General features: G+C 38.5%; 1 protein-coding gene across 1 annotated transcript; it reads right to left on the bottom strand.

Moving 5' to 3' along the window:
* Positions 1-3,253: 3,253 nt before the first annotated feature.
* Positions 3,254-4,192, bottom strand: LOC116075912 (olfactory receptor 6C3-like). The gene has a single exon (XM_031349432.1). The coding sequence runs from the start codon at positions 4,190-4,192 to the stop codon at positions 3,254-3,256; it is 939 nt and encodes a 312-aa protein (XP_031205292.1).
* Between the last annotated feature and the right edge of the window lie 13,766 nt (positions 4,193-17,958).

Genomic DNA, 17,958 nt, shown 5'->3' with positions numbered 1-17,958 from the left:
AAACCCCTGTTGCCTCCCCCCTCCCCATGCTTGCCACTCCATCCTCTCACACTTATTGGTCCTGGCATTCCCCTACACTGGGGCACAGAATCTTCACAGGGCCAACGGCTTCTCCTCCCATTGATGACCGACTTTGCAATTCTCTACTATATACATGCTGCCAGAGCATTCAGTCCCACCATGTGTACTCCTTGGTTGGTGGTTGAGTCCCTGGGAGCTCTGAGGCTACTAATTAGTTCATATTGTTTTTCCTCCTAAGGGGCTGCAAACACTTCAGCTCCTTCTGTCTTTTCTCTAACTCCTTCATTGGGAACCCTGTACTCACTTAAATGGATGGCTGTGAACCTCTACTTCTGTATTAGTCAGGTACTGTCAGAACCTCTCAGGAGACAGCTATATCAGGCTGGCTTGTCCTTCCTTCAGTCTCTGCTCCATAGTTAGTCTCTGCAACTCCTTCCATGGGTATTTTGTTGCCCCTTTTAAGAAGGAATGAAATGTCCATGTTTTGGTCTTCCTTCTTCTTGAGTTTCTTGTGGTTTGTGAGTTGTTCTTCCTGTATTCCAAACTTCTGGGCTAATAACCACTTATCAGAGAGTGCATACCATGTATGTTCTTTTGAGATTGGGTTACCTCACTCAGGATGATATTATCCAGATCCATTCATTTCCCTAAGAATTTCATAAATTCATGGTTTTTAATAGCTGAGTAGTACTCCATTGTGTAGATATACCACAATTTCTGTATCCATTCCTCTGTTGAGGGACATCTGGGTTGTTTCCAGTTTCTGGCTATAAATAAGGCTGCTACATGGTATTGGTACAGTGACAGGCAGGTAGATCAATGGAACAGAATTGAAGACCCAGAATTGAACCCACCCACACACTTGATCTTTGATAAAGGAGCTAAAACCATACAGTGGGGAAAAGACAGCATTTTCAACAAATGGTGTTAGCTCAACTGGCAGTTAGCATGTAGAAGAATGCAAATAGATCCATCCTTATCTCCTTGTACAAAGGTCAAGTCCAAGTGGATCAGGGACCTCCACATCAAATCAGATACACTAATAGAAAAGAAAGTGGGGAAGAGCCTCAAGCACATATGCACAGGGGAAAATTTCCTGAAGAGGATGCCAATAGCTTATGCTGTAAGATCAAGAACTGACAAATGGGACCTCATAAAGTTGCAAAGCTTCTGTAAGGCAAAAGACACTGTCAATAGTACAAAACGGCAACCAACAAATTGAGAAAAGATCTTTACCAATCCTATATCTGATAGAAGACTAATATCCAATGTATACAAAGAACTCAAAAAGTTAGACTCCAGAGAACCAAATAACCCTACTAAAAAATGGGGTACAGAGCTAAACAAAGAATTCTCAACTGATGAATACCGAATGGCTGAGAAGCACCTAAAGAAATGTTCAACATCCTCAGTCATCAGGAAAATGCAAATCAAAACAACCCTGAGATTCTACCTCACACCAGTCAGATTGGCTAGGATAAAAAACTCAGGTGACAGCAGATGCTGACGAGTTTGTGGGATTGCAAGCTGGTACAACCACTCTGGAAATCAATTTGGCGGTTCCTCCGAAAATTGGACATAGTTCTACTGGAGGACCCGGCTATACCACTCTTGGGCATATACCCAGAAGATGCTCCAACATGTCTCTTCTATAATTTTGATGAAGATATTTACTGGCCCATGATCTTGGGAGTCTTCACTCTCATTTATACCTATTACCCTTAGGTTTGGTGTTCTCATTGTGTCCTGGATTTCCTGGATGTTTTGGGTTAGGAGCTTTTGCTTTTTGCATTTTCTTTGACTGTTGTGTCAGTGTTTTCTATGGTGTCTTCTGCCCTTAAGATTTTCTCTTCAATCCCTTGTATTCTGTTGGTGATGCTTGCATCTATGACTCTTGATTTCTTTCATAGGTTTTGTATCTCTAGGGTTGTCTCTCTGATTACTTTATTGTTTCTTTTTGCATTTTTAGATTCTGGATGGGTTTGTTCATTTCCTTCACCTGTTTGATTGTGTTTTCCTGTAGTTATTTAAGAGAATTTTGTGCTTCCTCTTTAAGGGCTTCTAGCTGTTTACCTGTGTTTCTCATGTATTTCTTCGATGGTGCTATTTATGTCTCTCTGAAAGTCCTGTATCATCATCATGAGAAGTGATTTCAGGTATGAATCTTGCTTTTCCAGTGTGATGGTGTGCCCAGGACTTGCTATGTTGGGAGAATTGGGTTCTGATGATGCCAAATAACCTTGGTTTTTGTTGTTTATTTTCTTACCCTTGCCCTGCACCAAGTTAACCTTGCCCTGGTTATCTCTAGTGCTACCTGCCCTTGCTAAATCTGATGGGAGCCTGTCCTTCCTGTGATCCTGGTTGTGTCAGAACTCCTCAGAGTCAAGCTGTCTCTGTGATCCTGTGACCTGGGATCCTGTGATCCTGGGCTTTTTAGAGTGCCTGGGAGTGGAGCTTCCTCTGGGTGATGTGGGACTGGCTGTAGAGCTTGTGCCCAAGGCCTACTCAGGACACGAGCTGGCCCAGACAGACTGGAAGCAACCTGAGACACTGGACTGGCAAAGTTCCTATGTGCCTGTGTCCTGCTGGTCCCAGTTACTCAAGGTTTTGAGACAGATGTTGTGTCCTCCTTACTTCTGATCCTGGGCATGTTAGAGCACCTGGGAGTGGAGCTTCCTCTGGGTATTGTGGGACTGGCTGCAGATGCTCAGTGCACCAGCTCATACAGACCAGAAGGAACCTGTGCCACTGGGCTGGCGGAATTTCTGTGTGCCTGGGTCCCTCTTATCCCAGTTACTTCCTAATCTTCATTGTTAAATAAAAAGTCAAGTTTTAAAGAAATTTTATACTTTTCACTAATTCATATGACTAGCAGTTGTTAATATCAAATTGCCTATGAATAAAGAATGCCTTTTTCAAAACAGAACTACATAGCCTATCATGAATTAAAAGAGAAATATGGAGATGGTTTGCTTTTGTCAATATAATTAATATATACATATATATTAATACATAAAACATTTATGCTCGCTTTGAGCATATCAAATTTCAAAATATAGTTTCAATTTATCGTATTTATGTTGGTTAATGTTGAGATGTGAATAATGAATTGAGTGGAAAACTGATAGCTTTGCACTGCCCTTTATATGTTCAGTTTACCTGGAATAATAAAAATTACAAATTATTTTTATTAAATCTTTACAATGGCATTTCTTCACATTAACACATTCTTTCATTTACTTCTATACAACAGTACTTTGTAAATCAGGTCTTTGAAAGATTGTTTTACTTGCTGGTTTCTTAATGTATAAATAAAAGGGTTCAGCATAGGGGCAATTGAAGTATTAAGAACAGCTACCACTTTGGTCAGTGATGCCCTTTCATTTGCAGAAGGTTTCACATAGATAAAAATGCAGCTTCCATAGGACATGGAGATGACAATCATGTGAGAGGAACAGGTGGAGAAAGCCTTCTTCCTCTGACTGGCAGATGGGAACCTCAGAATGGTGCTGATGATGCAGATGTAGGACAAGATCACTAGAGCCAGTGTGAACAGCAGAGTGACAAATGCAAAGTAAAAGCCAATCATCTCTAAACTCCTTGTATCTGAGCAGGAGAGCTGTAGAATGGGGAAGTAGTCACAGGAGAAGTGATCAATGACATTCGAAGCACAGAAGTCCAACTTGAGGACCAACATTAATGGTGGGAAAATGGTCAGGAATCCTGCCAGCCATGAAGTGAGGACAAGGAGGGTGCAGACTTTCTGATTCATGATGAGGGTGTAGTGCAGTGGCTTGCAGATGGCAACATAGCGGTCATAAGACATAGCGGTTAGAAGAAAGAACTCAGACACTCCCATGGAGATGAAGAAATATAACTGAGCCAGACAGTTGTTATAGGAAATGGTCTTGACTTTAGTGATTATTGACTCCAGAAATCTAGGGATTGAAACACTGGTGAATATAATTTCTAAGAAGGAGAAATTCCGGAGAAAGAAATACATAGGAGTCTTTAAACGAGAGTCTAGCAAGGTTAGAGTGATGATGCTTAAGTTTCCAGTGACACTCAATATGTAAGTTATTAATAAAAAAATGAAAAGTACAAGTTGAAGTTCTGGTGTGCCTGATATACCCAATAGCACAAACTCTGTGGGAACAGTGTGGTTTCTCATACTGATGCTTTTCTTTTAACAAAACCTATGGTTGAAAACAAAACAAAGAACTCAATTTAGTAATATGAAAGTTGCCTGAAATAAAGAGCTTAAGGAGGAGATGTATGAGGATAAGTGCTGAGAGAGGAGTTAAATAAACCATGTATAGAAGATAGAGCCATTTAGTAACCTACTGCTCTATAAAATAGCTAAAATAATGTATTTTTAAAGGAAACTAAACAGAAGTACTTTAAATGGGTGGTCAACACTGCTCAAAGAAGCAGTATACTTCAAATTAAAACACTAGTGCCAGAAGTGAGACACCTCCCTATGAACTATTGGCCAAGCACACCCCAGAAACAACACAGACTATTTTCATTATTCTTGGTTTCACTCCAAAACTAGAAAATAATATCCTACTACTGAAGACACTGCATTGTCTAGATACAGAATACAGAATATTCAAGGTTGAACTAGAATGGAAGATTCCATCATGTTGGCTAGTATTGGTAGTCCTGGGAAGTTCTATGCAAGCTGTTCAGCAGGAATAGTAATATCTGGACACATCCAGATGTAGACCCTTTGTGACGCAACACTGAACTTCCTGAATATATATACCCATCAGGCCAATAATGACATGAATGTTCTAAGGGTACCAAGTTGCTTCCATATTAGTTTTGAGATCTGCTCTATTGGAGGGAATACATGCCTGCTTCTGTAGAATTGGTCAAAAGTCTGTGAACAGATAAGTCTCCATTTTTCTTGATGAATATACTATCAATGTTTTTTTTATGGGGCTGTTCATTTGTTTTAGCCAAATGGACATAAGAACTGCTTTCTAAATATTTATGTTTATACTCACAAATGAGTGCAGCTCTCAGCTTTGGTTTAATAATACCCTTCCAGCACTGGTGGATAGGTCAAAGTGCTAAAAATAAGTAGCTGATGAATATTTGGTCCCAAACAGAATAGTTGTCATGCTTCTCTACCCATTGGCACCCAATGAACATTGTAGAAAAGAGGAGATGAACTGTGGGATAAGAAGGAGTGCAGTGTGGTTCTACATTCTGAATAGGACATGGCTGTTATAATAGTGAGCTCACAACAGCTGCAATTTGCAAATTAATAAGAATTATTTTAGTGCAATGAATTAAAAATATATGTATTACCATTTCCACTGAAATGATGCAATGACTCTCTCTCCATGTTAGAATTATTGCAAGTATTTGTTCATTCCTCTTAGAGAAGATAGCCCAGATATAGACTATCTTGAAAGGAAAACATGTATCTAACAGATAAATGTTTCTAAATCTCTCATTCATGAGTTTACAACAAAGCTTCTATATATACCTACAATTTCTATATTTATGATGTTCTTTGAATTATATTGTTGCAATCAAATCTAGCAACTTCACTTATAGTTTGGACAATCAGACACTGTTTTCTGTTTTCTAAAAATTGATGGTTTTAGGGTTAAAGTGTGCATGAGTAGGATACTGTGTTGAATCTGATGTCAAATGCTAATTTACAATAATTGATTCAGTAGAATTGATATATGGGAACTATTTTACACAGTAATACAGAATACTTTTCATTCTTGGTACAAATCTTCTTAAATATAATCTCAGGAAGCACTTGCTTATGCTTACAGAACAGAAAGACATATCTTCTTGGTTACAAAAAGATTATCTTCTAGGGCTCTGTAATATAATGCTTAAACACACTGACATTGTCACACGAGTTTTTGTACTTGTTGTAATTATCTATGATCATTTTTTTCTATAGTAACTTTATTTAGGGTGTGTAGGTAACTCAGCTGTGTAGATAATTTGTTGTTAATCCTGATGATCTGAGTTCAATTTCTTGGACCCACATAGAGGAAGGAGATAACTGAACCCTGAAAGTTGTTCTCTGACTTCAAGAAACAAGCCATGACACATGCATAAATTAAATACAAAATTAAAATAACTCAAAAATCCTTAATTTAATCTCGAGTTTGCCAGAGAACAAAAATGAGGTGATAAGAAAAACAATAATGCAAATATAACATTTTCTCCTTGCTAGAAAAAGTAAGCAACATGACTGCTGCTGTAATGCAAGTTCTCAATTTGTGTGACATTAATGTGTGACATTATTAATTTTTAATAGCAGGAATAGGAAAATGACAGGAAATTTTTGTGGGTTTTTTTATTTTTAGAGTATCTCTATGTAGGTCTTTTCATCCAGGAACTATGTAGTTTGGGCAGGCTTAGAACTCATAAAGATCTATGTCTCTGCCTCCTGAGTGATGTAAATGGAAAAGTTTTTATTCAAATAATGGACATTTCCCCTATATCACTTGCTTTTTTGATAATCATTGTTTTATATTGTATATAAATGTATATTTTCTCTCTCTCTCTCTCTCTCTATATATATATATATATATATATATATGCCATTACTATATCATGAAAACTTGAAAATCAAAAGGCAGTCTGTTATTGTGGTTTAAGAAATGGAACTAGAAAGTATCATCCTGAGTGAAGTAACCCAGTCCCAAAAGAAGACACATGGTATGCACTCACTGATAAGTGAATGTTAACCCAAAAGCTCTGAATACTCAAGATACAATTCACAGACCACATGAAGCTCAAGAAGAGGGAAGAGCAAAATGTGGTTGCTTCAGTCCTTCTTAGAAGGGGGAACAAAATACTCACAGGAGGTAATACAGAGACAAAGTGTGAAACAGAGACTGAAGGAAAGGCCATCCAGAGTCTGCCCTACCTGGAGATCCATCCCATATACAGTTACCAAACCCAGACACTATTGTGGATGCCAAGTGCTTGCTGACAGGAGCCTGACATAGCTGTCTCCTGAGAAGCTCTACCAGAACCTGACAAATACAAAGGCAGATGCTCATAGCCAACCTTTGGACTGAGCATGGGGTCCCCTATGGAGGAGTTAGAGAAAGGACTGAAGGAGCTGAAGGGGTTTGCAGCCCCATAGGAAGAATGACATTATCAACCAACCAGACCCACCCCCAGAGCTCCCAGGGACTTAATCACCAACCAAAGAGTACACATGGAGGAACCCATGGCTCCAGCCACAAATGTAGCAGAGGATAGCTTTGTTGGACATCAGTGGGAGGAGAGGCCCTTGGTTTTGGGAAAGCTCGATGCTCCAGTGTATAGAAATGTCAGGGTAGGGAGGCAAGAGTGGGTGGGTAGGTAGAGAAGCACTCATAGAAGCAGGGGGAGGGAAGATGGGATAGGGAGGGCTCCTGAGGGGAAACTGAGAAAGGGGATAACATTTGAAATATAAATAAATAAAATGTACAATAAAATATGTGACATACTTTTGTTATTTTTGATAACACCAGTTGGGTCCCTCCCTTCTGCCTTGGCTCCGAGACATCAGAGCTTGCAACCATAGACTCAACTCAGGCCTGCTGTGCCAAAACAAAGGCCCACTACTCTGAGTTCTGCCTTCAAGGATTCCAGAGGAAAGTACACCTGCTGGCTGGTGCATCTGCAGGCTGAAGACATTGTTGAGTATAAACAAACTGAGAACATCTGCTGTTGACCTCCTCCCCACCATGGGCCATGCCTCCAACCTCTCCCCGAGCAGAAACCTGCTGGACACCCTGAGTGGCTCTCCGGAATGAGCACGCCCAGCAGCCCGGCTTCCCTTTGACTTCCCCTTTTGTCTCTGTTCAGACTCTTTCCTCACTCCTCCCACATTGTTTATGTTATGCAAATGTCACTGTAACCTAAATATCCAGCTTTGCTTCCTCGGATACATATAAATCATGAACCCCAAAAGTAAAGTCAGAAGCCTTGATTGGAAACCCTCAACTTGGCTTCGCGTCCTTTTCTTCTCAAACTCTGTGTTTCAGGTCTTTTCCTCCCTTCGAGACAGAACCTGGTTTGTGAAACTGCGGGACAGTTTCAAACACCAATCAAAATTTATAGTCTTAAATATCTGTTTACTTAAAATATAAAATAGTATATTTTTTATAAAATAGTATATTTATAGTACTTTTAAACTTCAACTTTTTAAAAAATATTTTCATACAATTTGATCATATTCTTTTACCTACCCACACTTCTTCTAAATTTTTCTCACTTCTATGCCCATTCAACTCGATATTCTCTCTTTCTATCCTGCAAAAAATCCAATAAACAACAAACCAACTAAATACAAAAGAGAAGAAAATATCAACAACAAAACATGAGACTAACACCAAACAAATGAAACAAAACAAAAAACATGGAATCCATTTTGTGATGGCCAACTGTTCCTGGGCATGTGATTACCCTATAGCCCTATAGTGTGCTCAGTAGATCCAGAGACACTCCATTGGAGAAAACTGAATTTCCCTTTAGCGGGACTCCTAATGACATGTTGCTATGCCCATAGATGAAGCATTACACTTTCATTGTCAGAGAAGTTTCCTCTTGCAGTCGATGATAACTGACAGAAGACTCACAACTAGACAGTCTACAGAGAGTGATAGACTTTTTACCACTCAGCCCTAAATGGAGCATCTTTCTTAAACTCCTTTCATCAAGTCTAATGAAGGAAGGAGTTTTTCCTCATTTTTCTTATGAGGAAAAAGTAGCTTAAACATAAAAGTCATAGGTCTTTGATGACTACAAGGAAACAGTATTACCCAGAAACAACAGGACTACAAACAGGACTTCACAGAGCCTTGACAGCACACACAAGCAATCAACCCAAACAAAATCCTAGTAAGGAAAGGATAAAGTGGACACAAAGTCCTACCCCTAACAAAGAATATTTGCAATTCAAGAGAGTTTGAAGATTGGTTCAACCTCATGTCTATTACATAAAATCATCTCACAAAGATGAAGGGCATGCTTAAGTATGTGAATGATTTATAGCAGTGTCAAAAGTAAAAACATATTTATAATATCTTTTATGTATGAACATCTAGGAACTGGCCTGCAAGATCAATTATCTTAAATCATAATTCTTCTACTTCTAGAGAATAGTGGGTGTTGAAACATTATAAAGTTCTCTGAAATAGGTAAGGGTTGAGTGTCACATAGGAATAAGACAGCTTTACCTTCTGTGGTCACTATAAATCTCTGAGAGACCAGCTTGAGAAAGGAAGGAAGGAAAGAAGCAGAGGACTTGAGATGTGATGCTCTGATGAAACACCTGTCCACAAATGAAGCACAGCGATATCACAGGGAGGTGAAAGCTGCAAAGCAATGTACTGATGCAACCGATCTGCTTTCTCTTCAGCCAAACTTAATTTTCCTAATAACACATGGACAACTTTACACTTGGGAGATAATTTGTTTTCAGTTCCTTTGAGATTGCTGAAGTACAGGACTGAACTATTCTACAATCTTTCCTTTGTTAAGGCTAGCATACATGTCTTATATATCTGTACATTTTTAGAGCACAGAGAAAATGAACAACTAATGAAAACTATTTAATATCTTTACAAATCAACAAAACTTTCAAAACTGGTGAAAATAAAATGTGTTGCATTCACTATGGATATCAGTATGGGAGTGTTCTCAAAAAACTAAAAATAGAATTGCCACATGACCATTATTAGACCTATACCCAAAAGACTTTAAATGCTACCACAGAGATACTTTTACATTCATTTTTATTAGTTTCATTTTTTTTACAGTCCAGTTGTTAAACCTCTCCCTGTCCTCCCTCCCACATTTCCTCATCCCATTCCTCCTCCCCCTTGTCTCCAAGAAGATATCCCCAGTCCCCAACACATACCCCTGCTAGGCCTTCCCACTCACTGGTGCCTGAAGTCTCTCAGGGATTACACATATCTTCTCTCACTGAGTCCAGACCAGGCAGTCTTGTACAGATCTCAGGGGCTTCATATAAGCTCATGAATGCTGCTTGGTTGGTGGCTCGGTGTCCGAGAGATCTCAGGGGTCTGGATCAGTTGAAACTTCTAGTCTTCCTATGGGGTCACCCTCCTCCTCAGCTTCTTTCAGCCTTTCCCGAATTCAACCACTGTGGTCACTATTGAGCATATACTCAAAGGATGCCCCACCATACCACAGGGGCACCTGGCACATGCTCCACTGTGTTCATAGCTGCCTTATCAGTGATAGCTAGAAGCTGGAAACAACCCAGATGTCCCACAATGGAAAAATGGATACAGAAAATGTGATTCATTTACACAATGGAATACTGTTCAGCTATTAAGGATGAATTTTGCAGGCAAATGGATGGAACTAGAAAATATCATCCTGAATGAAGTAACTCAGACCCAAAAGGACATGCATGGTATGTACTCACTAATAAGTGGTTATTAGCTAAAAAAAAAAAAAAAAAAAAAAAAAAAATACCAGGATACAATCCACAGAACTCAAGAAGATTAACAAGCAGACGAGCCCAAGTGAGGATGTTTCAATCCCACTTGGGAGAGAGAAGAAAGCAGTCGTAGGAGGCAGAGGGAGGAAGGAACTTGGGTGGAAGAGGAAAGGGGGAGTGGAAAAGGGGTATATCCATTTTTTTACATCCATTCTTTTACAAAATTTACAGTCAAAGAAATTGAAACAACTTACACTCCATCAACACGTGAATGCATATATTATGTACTCAATGGAATTTCACTTAAACATAAAGAAAAATATTAATGAAATTTATAGTAAAATAAAAGAATCTGGGAATTCTTATTAAACAAGAAAACTCAGAAACACAAAAATGTTAATTTTCTTCATACGTGAATCTTAGATTTTATATTGTATGTTTGTATACATGCACAGCTATGGTGTGTGTTTTGGCCATGAGACTATAAATAGTACCATAATAAGAGAGGAGGGGAAGGCTTTAAATTAATAGAATACAGACATAGAATAGTAGAATACATATAACATGAAAGCGGAAAGGAACAAGTGGAGAAGGAAGCTACAGGGCAAACAGGAAAAAATGCCCTAAAGAAACCTAGTGCTTTGTGCTTAAAAAGTAAAAGCATAATGCTTTAAAATTTACTTATATTTTTAAAACTAATAGTAAGATGCAACAATACCAGTAGTATATCATAATGTATATAGTAATGTCATGGTTATTATATTTGTAATTAGGCTTCAATTTCTCTCAAATCTGCAAATAAAATTGTACATAACATTGTATTTGACCAGATACTTTTATATATTGACTCAGAAACAAGTCCCATATACCTAGTTAGAAAGGAAGTTTTCTTTATACTTTACACACATTTATAAATTTCCAGCTGCACTAAATTTATACAATTTTATTAAACAAAATACTCTTCTAATCCTGTTTGTTTTTTCTTTTCTACTTATCTTAGGATTCCCATTGCTGTGAAGAGACACCATGACCGAGGCAACTCTTATACATGATAACATTAAATTGGGGCTGGATTATAGGTTCAGAAGTTCAGTCCATAATCATTAGGACAAGAAGTATGTCAGCATCCAGGGAGCCATGGTGCTGGAGAAGAAGAGTTCTAGATATGTATCCAACTGTAGCCAGGGAAGACTGGCATCCTCAGGCAACTAGGAGGAAGGTCTCTCAGAACCGACCCTCAGAATGACACACTTCCTTCATAAGGCCATATCTCCTAATAGTGCCACTCCTTGGGCCAAGCATATTCAAAACACCACACAAGTCAATATTAGTAAAGAGTGTTACTCATGCTTAGTCTTTAAACAGATGCTTAGGAGTAAGGAGAGATGAGTATAATTTAATAATGTAGATAGGCTACTATACATATTAGCAAGTTATATAGTTTTAAAACTACATCCTCTAATAGTAGAAATTAAACATAAATAATGTTTCATGTTTAAAAACTGTCAATTAAAACTTTTCTTTTTTATTAGATATTTTATTTATTTACATGTCATATGAAATCTCCTTTCCCAGTTTCCCCTCTGAAAAAAATAAAAATATATAAAATAAAATAAAATAAAACAAGCAAACAAAACCCTGTTCCCTCCTCCAGCTCACTAACCCACCCTCTCCTGCTTCCTAGCCCTGGCATTCCCCTACACTGAGGCATAGAAACTTCATAGAGCCAAGGGTCTCTCCTGCCCTTGATGACTGAGTAGGCCATCCTCTGCTAAACATATGCTTCTGGAGCCTTTAGTCCCACCATGTGTAGTCTTTGGTTGGTGGTTTATTCCATAAGAGCTCTGAGGGTACTAGTTAGTTCATATTGTTCTTTGTCCTAAGGGGATACAAACCCTTCAGCTCCTTGGGTCCTTTCTCTAGCTCCTTCATTGGAGACCCTATGCTCACTCCAATGGATGGCTGTGAGCCTGTACTAGTATTAGTAAGGCACTATCAGAGCCTCTCAGGAGACAGCTATATCGGGCTCCTCTCAGCTAGCAATTGCTAGCATCCACAATAGTGTCTGGATTTGATGATTGAATATGGGAAGGATTCCCAGGTGGAGCAGTCTCTGGAGTGTCCTTCCTTCACTCTCTGCTTCATACTTTATCTCTGCAACCTGTCCCATGGGTATTTTGTTCCCCCTTTTAAAAAGGAATGAAGTATCCACATTTTGGTCTTCCTTCTTCTTGACTTTCTTGTGGTTTGTGGATTGGTCTTTGTGTATTCTGATCTTCTGGGCTAATATCCACTTATCAGTGAGTGCACACCATGTGTGTTCTTTTGTGATTGGGTTACCTCACTCAGGATGATATTCTCCAGATCTATCCATTTCCCTAAGAATTTCATAAACTCATTGTTTTTCATAGCTGAGTAGTATTCCATTGTGTAGATGTACCACATTTTCTGTATCCATTCCTTTGTTGAGGGACATCTAGGTTGTTTTCAGTTTCTGGCTATTATAAATAAGACTGCTATGAACATAGTGGAGCATTTGTCCTTAGTACATGTTGGAGCATCTTCTGTGTATATGCCCAGGAGTGGTATAGCTGGGTCCTCTGGTAGTACTATGTCTGATTTCCAGAGGAACCGCCAAACTGATTTCCAGAGTGGTTGTACCAGCTTGAATCCCACAAACTTGTCAGCATCTGCTGTCACCTGAGTTTTTTTATCCTAGCCAAACTGACTGGTGTGAGGTGGAATTTCAGGGTTGTTTTGATTTGTATTTCCCTGATGACTAAGGATGTTGAACATTTCTTTAGCTGCTTCTCAGCCATTAAGTATTCCTCAGTAGAGAATTATTTGCTTAGCTCTATACACCATTTTTTAATATGGTTATTTGGTTCTCTGGAGAATAACTCTTGAGTTCTTTGTATACATTGGATATTAGCCCTCTCTCAGATATAGGATTGATAAAGATCTTTCTCCAATTTGTTGATTGCTGTTTGTCCTATTGACAGTGTCTTTTGCCTTACAGAAGCTTTGTCAATTTATGAGGTCCCATTTGTCAATTCTTGATCTTAGAGCATAAGCTATTGGTGTTCTGTTCAGGAAATTATCCCCTATGCCCATGTGCTCAAGGCTCTTCCCCACTTTCTTTTTTATTAGTTTCAGTGTAACTGAACTAACTGTGGAGGTCATTGATCCACTTGGACTAGACCTTTGTACAAGGGGATAGGAATGGATTGATTTGCATTCTTCTACATGTTAACTGCCAGTTGAGCCAGCACCATTTGTTGAAAATGCTGTCTTTTTTCCACTGGATGGTTTTAGCTCCTTTGTCAAAGATCAAGTGACCATAGGTGTGTGGGTTCATTTTCAGTCTTCAATTCTATTCCATTGATCTAACTGCCTGTCACTGTACCAATACCAGGCAGTTTTTATCACAATTGCTCTGTAGTAAATGTTAAGGTCCAGGATGGTGAGTCCACCAGAGGTTCTTTTATTGTTGAGAATAATTTACACTATCCTCGGTTTTTTGTTATTCCAGATGAATTTACAAATTGTTCTTTCTAAGTCTGTGAAGAATTGAGTTGGAATTTTGATGAGGATTATATTGAATCTGTATATTGCTTTTGGCAAGATGGCCATTTTTACTATATTAATCCTGCCAATCCACAAGCATGGGAGATCTTTCCATCTTCTGAGATCTTTGTCAATTTCTTTCCTCAGAGACTTGAAGTTCTTGTCATACAAATCTCTTACTTGCTTAGTTAGAGTCACACCAAGGTATTTTATATTATTTGTGACTATTGTGAAGGGTGTTGTTTCCCTAATTTCTTTCTCAGCCTGTTTATCCTTTGTGTAGAGAAAGGCCACTGATTTGCTTGAGTTAATTTTATATCCAGCTACTTTGCTGAAGCTGTTTATCAGGTTAAGGAGCTCTCTCTGGTGGAATTTTTGGGGTCACTTAAGTATACTATCATATCATCAGCAAATACTGATAATTTGACTTCTTCCTTTCCAATTTGTATCCCTTTGATCTTCTTTTGTTGTCTAATTGCTCTGGCTGGGATTTCAAGTACAATGTTGAATAGGTAGGGAGAGAGTGGCAGCCTTGTCTAGTCCCTGATTTTAGTGGGATTGGTTCAATTTTCTGTCCATTTAGTTTGATGTTGGCTACTGGTTTTCTGTATATTGCTTTTACTATGTTTAAGTATGGGCCTTGAGTTCCTGATCATTCCAAGACTTTTATCCTGAAGGGATGTGGGATTTTGTCAAATGCTTTCTCAGCATCTAATGAGACGATCATATGGTTTTTATTTCTTTGAGTTTGTTTATGTGAAATATATTGATGGATTTCCGTATATTGATTCACCCCTGCATCCCTGGAATGAAGCACACGTCATCATAATGGATGATCATTTTGATGTGTTCTTGGATTCGGTTTGCAAGAAGTGTATTGAGTAGTTTTGCATTGATATTCATAAGGAAAGTTGGTCCAAAGTTTTCTTTCTTTGTTAGGTCTTTGTGTGGTTTAGGTATAAGAGTAATTGTGGAATTGGGTAGAGTACCTTCTGTTTCTATTTTGTGGAATAGTTTGAGGAATATTGGTACTAGGTCTTCTTTGAAGGTTTGATAAAACTCTGCACTAAACCCATCTGGTTCTGGGCTTTTTTTGGTTGGGAAACTATTAATGACTGTTTCTATTTCATTAGCAGATATGGGACAGTTTATCATTAATCTGACCTTGATTTAACTTTGGTACCTGGTATCTGTCTAGAATAGTGTTCATTATATCCAGGTTTTCCAGTTTTGTTGAGTATAGGCTTTTGTAGTAGGATCTCATGATTCTTTTGGATTTCCTCAGTGTCTGCTGTTATGTCTCCCTTTTCATTTATGATCTTGTTAATTAGGATACTATCTCTGTGCTCTCCAGTTAGTCTGGCTAAGGATTTTCTATTTTGTTGGTTTTCTCAAAGAACCATCTCCTGGTTTGGTTGATTCTTTTTATAGTTCTTCTTGTTTCCACTTGGCTGATTTCAGCCCTGAGTTTGATTATTTCCTGACTTCGATACCTGTTGGGTGAATTTGCTTCTTTTTGTTCTAGAGCTTTCAGATGTGCTGTCAAATTGCTAGTATATGCTCTTTCTAGTTTCTTTTTTGAGGCACTTAGAGCTGAGTTTTCCTATTAACACTGCTTTCATTGTGGTTCATAAGTTTGGGTATGTTGTGGCTTCATTTTCATTAAACTCTAGAAAGACTTAATTTCTTTCTTTGTTTCTTCCTTAACCAAGTTATCTTTGAGTACAATGTTGTTGAGCTTCCACATGTATGTGTGCTTTCTATTGTTTATGTTGGTGTTGAGGAGCAGCCTTAGTCCATGGTGGTCTGATAGTATGCAAGGAATTATTTCAATCTTTTTTGTAACTGTCAAGGCCTGATTTTTGACCAATTATATGGTCAATTTTAGAGAAGATACCATGAAGTGCTGAGAAGAAGGTATATACTTTTGTTTTAGGATAAAAAGTTGAATAGATATCTGTTAAATCCATCTGTTTCATCACTTCTGTTAGTCTCACTGTTTCTTTCTATAGTTTATGTTTCCATGATCTGTCCATTACATAGAGTGGGGTGTTGAATTCTCCCATTATTATTGTGTGTGGTGCAATGTGTGCTTTGAGCTTTACTAAAGTTTCTTTTATGAAAGTAGATGCTATGGCAGCCCTGCTGATTTCACGGAGGGGTCTCAACCGACACCAGAGACAGCATCTCTACTCGACTCACCAGGGGTCTGGAGCCAGCCCGAGAGATTAAAGCCAGAACCGAGAGCCCAGTATTCATAGGGACTAAAACTTTGATCCGCCCTCCTGCCTGGAGTTCTTGCTTTGATATGCCCGTTTCCCCGCTCTCACCTATCTGCCAAAAGGCTTGACTCTGTTGCCTCAAGTATATATATACTCCGTTTCTTTAAGTAAAGTACACATCTCGATAAGAACACTTTCCTGGTGTTGTCTCTCTTTTCTCCCTACCCGCTTATCTTACAGAATCTCGAGTTCCCCTGTTCGTGAATCACCCACGGAATGAAGTGAAAGTGCGGGCCGGTTTCCTTCAAGATGCCATTGCATTTGGAGCATAGAGGATAAGAATTGAGAGTTCATCTTGGTAGATAATACCTTTTATAAGTATGAAGTGTCCCTGTTGTTTTTGAAGTTAGAGTTGGAATTCTGTTCATGTGGCTATGTTCTTTTAGTTTTGTTGCAAAATTACTTTCTTAGTTTTTCTAGGAGGTAGTTTCCTTCCTTGTGTTGGAGTTTTCCTTTTATTTTCCTTTAAAGGGCTGGATTTGTGGAAATATATTGTGTAAATTTAGTGTGGTCATAGAATACATTGGTTTTTCCATCTATGATAATTGAGAGTTTTGCTGGGTATAGTAGCCTAGGCTGGCATTTGTGTTCTCTTAGGGTCTGTATGACATCTGCCCGGGATCTTCTGGCTTTCATAGTCTCTGGCGGGAAGTCTGGTGTAATTCTGATAGGTTTGCCTTTATATGTTACTTGACCTTTTTCCCGCACTGCTTTTAATATTCTTTCTTTGTTTTGTATATTTGGTTTTTTGACTATTATGTGGCAGGAGGAATTTCTTTTCTGGTCCCATCTATTTGGAGTTCTATAGGCTTCTTGTATGTTCATGGGCATCTCTTTATTTAGGTTATGGAATTTCTATAATTTTGTTGAAGATATTTACTGGCCCTTTCAGTTAGATGTTTTCATTTTCTTCTATATCTATTATCCTTTGGTTTGGTCTGCTCATTGTGTCCTGGACTTCCTGGATGTTTTGGGTTAGGAACTTTTTGTATTTTGCTTTTTTTTTTTTTGACTGTTGTGTCACTGTTTTCAATGGTACCTTCTACACCTGAGATTCTCTCTTCTATCTCTTGTATTCTTTTGGTATGCTTGCATCCATGTTTCCTGACTTCTTTCCTAGGCTTTCTCTCTTCAGAGTTGTCTCTCTTTGTGATTTCTTAACTGTTTCTACTTCCATTTTTAGGTCCTGGGTGGCTTTGTTCGATTCCTTCACCTGTTTGGTTGTGCTTTCCTGTAATTCTTTAAGGGATTTTTGTATTTCCTCTTTAAGGGTTTCTACTTGTTTACTCGTGTTCTCCTGTAATTCTTTAAGGGATTTTTGTGTTTCCTCTTTAAGGGTTTGTACCTGTTTACTTGTGTTCTCCTGTATTTCTTTAAGGGAGTTATTCATGTCCTTCTTGCATTCCTCTATCACCATCATGAGATATGATTTTAGATCCAAATCTTGCTTTTCCAGTGTTTTGGGGTATCCAGTACTTGCTGTGGTGGGAGTACAAGGTTCTGATGATGCCAAGTAGTCTTGGTTTCTGTTAGTAAGATTTTTGCATTTGCCTTTCTCTATCTGTTGATCTTTGGTGTTACATGTTCTTGCTGTCTATGGCTGAAGCTTTTTCCTCCTGTGTGTCTGTAAGCCTGTGC

This window comes from Mastomys coucha, unplaced genomic scaffold (assembly GCF_008632895.1).
Source record: "Mastomys coucha isolate ucsf_1 unplaced genomic scaffold, UCSF_Mcou_1 pScaffold4, whole genome shotgun sequence".
Lineage (NCBI taxonomy): Eukaryota > Metazoa > Chordata > Mammalia > Rodentia > Muridae > Mastomys > Mastomys coucha.
This window is presented reverse-complemented; position numbering and strand designations above follow the sequence as displayed.